At 39.1% G+C, this 4,064-nt stretch overlaps 1 protein-coding gene across 1 annotated transcript in view; it reads left to right on the forward strand.

The window, feature by feature from the left end:
• LOC101852299 (GTP-binding protein RAD) overlaps positions 1-3,986 on the forward strand; it is a gene marked incomplete at its 5' end in the record, with an annotated part of 91,279 nt that extends 87,293 nt beyond the window's left edge. The window contains 1 exon segment of the mRNA XM_035971603.1: positions 2,099-3,986. Coding sequence (XP_035827496.1) covers positions 2,099-2,340 — 242 coding nt within the window. The 3' untranslated portion in view covers positions 2,341-3,986.
• Between the last annotated feature and the right edge of the window lie 78 nt (positions 3,987-4,064).

The following is a 4,064-nucleotide window of genomic DNA, read 5'->3' on the forward strand; positions in this document are numbered from 1 at the left end:
AACCAAAACGTCACATCAAAACCTGTGTGTGTGTGTGTGTGTGTGTGTGTGTGTGTGTGTGTGTGTGTGTGTGTGTGTGTGTGTGTGTGTGCGTGTGTGTGTGTTTGTAAAAGGCAAATGCCTACGCACTATTTCGTTCAAAGAAAGTTGCATAATTATTGTGAAAGGAAGGTTGGGTTGTAGTTTGAGGGTACTATTGTTACAGAGGATAATAGTGACAATGGTGACTTGGAAAAAAAAGGCTGTAGAGCCCACACTCATTCTATTGGGGAGAGAGAATTGATGGAATGGGATGTGGTGTGAAACTGTTGGTAACTCTCCTCAAATGCAAACGTTTTTTTTTAAATCTCAAGATGAGCTCTCGCTAGTATTTACATCACTTCGACAAACTCCTGGGTACTTTGTCGCTCGGTTCCATTCCAACTTCTGTCTTATCAAATATGTCCTATGCAAGTTTACAAGATTTGATTATTTAGTTTTATGTAGTCTTGCTGACGAGAGAAAGAAACATTATGAAATGGTCAAAAAATGGAGAGATAACTTCATGCTTATGCCAGATAGCTTTGATCAATGATCCCTTGGTCACTGATTGTGCTTAACAAACAGAAAAACGTCAATCTGAGACTCAAACTGTACTCGTTTGCACAGAATCTCTCTCCTTACCTCTTTGCTATTCCATTTCCTTAGAGCTTGAGCTTGCTTTAGTTTTAACATCTGTTTTTAATCGACCCATGCCATTACCCTTGATATTTAGCACTTGGAATACATTTGTTAACTTCCATCTCAGATAGCCTAAGGCAGAGAGCTGTTTAGGGTCAGACTAAACTTCTAATCGATTTGAGCGTGACTACAACGATGTATTCAAGTATTTTCATTGAACGGCCTTTGCAAAGAACAATCTGCAAATAAAGACATACGACCTTGGGTGGTCGAATGCACGGCTGCTGAGGTTAAATGGTGGCTCTGAATCACATCGATTTAAATGTTTAAAAAAAAGAAAGACGCACAAGCTTCTGGAGTAAGAGAAGTGCTTTCTTTATTCTCTATCGGACTCTTAGACTCTCTATGTAAGAAGGCAGACTCTACAGTAGTCACGAGATGTTTCTTAGCCCATACATAGTGTCAGCCGGATTGGTTTTGTTTGATCTCGAGCTTTTTTGTACATAACCTCCTTTTTGAATGGTTATACAAGTGCTGACATTTTATTGATTATATATTCTACTATTGTGGGACGTTCCCTTTATTTCCCTCTTTATTTCCGTTTTCTTCACGGCCTTGGAGCTGTCTGTCCTGGACACAGTAGTGTTCGTTTGTTGCCATGAACTCATCGAAAAGACAGAAGATCAATGTTTCTTTCTTCTTGATCAAGAGTATTTCTGCCGACAAAACAACCCTACGTAAAACTAATTTCCTTTTTAAACAGGCATACGCTGAAGCTGCTTTCTTTTCTGGGAAGCTGGAACTGCACTGAATAGTAAATGTTGTACTCCTTTGTATATTAATTATGGAGAACGCAGTGAACTCAATTGGTATCATGCTGGACTACAGTGCAGGTGACCCTGGGTTCACTTGTCAAATTAGGCTTTCAAAACTTTTATTTTGTCAGTTGTCAGTTTTAAAAACTCTCCTTGCTCAGCTTGGTCCTACCGGAGATGCAGTGTTAAAAAATGCGTTCAATACATAGTATAAAATATAAATTCACATGGTGGAAGATAGTGATGTACCTACTTCGGTCCCTAAAAGTTGAAATAAGTATGTGTTTAGTTGTTTGATGGTTTGTTTGTTTGTTTGTTTTTTGTTTTTGTTTTTGTCTTTTTTTGGGGGGGGGGAGGGGGGGGTTCTAAGTCTATAACTGCCCCTACTCCCTAAAAAGATTATAATCCTTTAAATCTTTTGAAAAGTTGCCCTTAACTTACGTTTTAATCACTTTTGGGTGTCTCTGCCTTCTGTTTCTTTCTTCCTTCTTTTCCAATTTTACTTTCCCGTCCCTGAAATGACACACCTGTGTAATTATGTACTATTATTTACACAAAGTGTTATGATTTTTAAAAAAAACACTATACGTCGCTGATAAAGTTATTTCTTTGTTATTTTCCAGAAGCGACCAGTGTCGCCACTACCTACGACTGCAAATACATCGAGACGTCAGTCGTGCTCAATCACAACGTGGACGAGTTGCTCGTGGGCGTGGTCTCACAGATCCGACTCAAAGCCACACCCTCCAAAAAGTCTTCGGCCCACGGGGAGTCCAGCTGCTACGCCAGGAGCAAACACCTGCTCAACAAAATCTTCAAAAAGGACGCTCTTTCTAAGTCTTGTGAAAACTTGTACGTGCTTTAATCGGAGACTTCTTAGGACGACTGTCCGCTGCTGTCGCCTCTTGCCGTAGTCGCAAAATACTGCCATTCTTCAACGAGAATTTTCAACAACAGTAGAAGAGTAAAAGTGTGTGTGGGTTTATAGCCGCTATCAACACTATTAGGTTACTGAAGAGGAGGGACCTCCGATGAGTTTGAAGTTCGTCTCCGATAGGGTCGAGCAATATGGGTTGAGAGCCTTGAAAACTCTACAAAACGACCCGGGTTCACGAACACTCAGTTTTGGATTCGAACCACGGCCATCCGCTCTGAAGTCTTACATGACACCAACTGAGCTAACAGTTGAAGAGAAAGATTAACCCCAGGACGTCAGTCGCTTCATGAGAGTCAGAATCTGACATTCTGTTACGAAATATGATGTGTACGTAACTGCCTTGTTAATTAAAGTCGCGTAGATGGTCTTGGCGACAGGATGTTCACGAATCCAGTTATTCTGTTAACTGCTTTGTGAATATACTTCCATTTGTCATCAGTTGTCAAAGACACGTGTGACTTACACTGTCTATAGAGAACTTTGGGGGTTTTAATATCTTGTTTGCTGACTGCTGAAATCCTCTTTGAGCCTCACCTTCAAACTTAGACATCCCTGACTGTCTATAGATCGAGTTGAGGTCAACCTTTACATTGATTACTCCTTTATAACAGTCAGTTCCATCATCATCACCATAAAGTGTCAAAACTGAAATATTGGCAATCACAGTTCGTTATTCATTTCTTTGCTCGGTTGATCTAAAAGAAAAAAAACTATACATTATTTCCTGGTCTTTCGCCGTCACTCATTATTATGTTCAGGTTTTCTGAGTAAGTTGCTTTGGGTTACCGCCCCTGCTTCCTTTGCCTTTTTTCCAGCTCGAGAAAAATGCTCAAGACCTTTATGTCGTTTCAAGCGTCCCAGACATTGCATTTGCCTCTTCCTAACTGTTTGATTAGTAAGCGGCTCACTCGGACTTCTTTCACCACTACCTCGTTTTGATTTCTTTTCCCTCTTTGAAATTCTGAACTTTTGTTGTTTCTATTTTATTTTCACTGTTTTCGGTAAATTATTATTCAACATTCATTCTGACGTCTCCGTTTTTCAAGATTGGGCTCACTTTTATTGAAACTGTCTGTGGCTATGGCAATTTTTCGTTTTATTTCTGTGGAACATTTGACATACGATGTATTTATAAATATATTTTAGACATTTAACACGTTGAACTTGTTTGATCTTTAAACTTTGCTTAGGAGATCATCAACTGGGTTGACTAATTTATTTATTTTGTAAAATATTTCCACGCATATTGTTTTTTTCACATTCGGCATTACCCGTTTACTTTCACTTTCTGTCACAACAGTATCAAGAAGATATGCGCATAAAACCGAATTACCACTCTCAAACATTTAAATTATTACGGGTGTTTAAAAATGTTGCTTTTGTTTGTTTGGGTTTTTTTGGTTTTATTTTGTTTTTTCCTTTTGGAGGGGGTGGGGAATCAAATAATTACAAACATTTAGGAACCCAAAACATAAGCCCCAAGCATGCACAATGAAAAGCAGAATAATTAGTGAACCAACCGATGAAGTAACTTATTTTCCCTGAGCCAGCATGGCAAGATTAAATTTCTCCATCAAATCCATTTTTTGTGGTTCTCTTTGCTTAGATATGGGAGTGTCTCCGACTAAAACGGTGTACTTCTGCGTTTGCCC

The sequence above is a fragment of the Aplysia californica genome, unplaced genomic scaffold, assembly GCF_000002075.1.
Source record: "Aplysia californica isolate F4 #8 unplaced genomic scaffold, AplCal3.0 scaffold00018, whole genome shotgun sequence".
In the NCBI taxonomy this organism is placed as follows: domain Eukaryota; kingdom Metazoa; phylum Mollusca; class Gastropoda; order Aplysiida; family Aplysiidae; genus Aplysia; species Aplysia californica.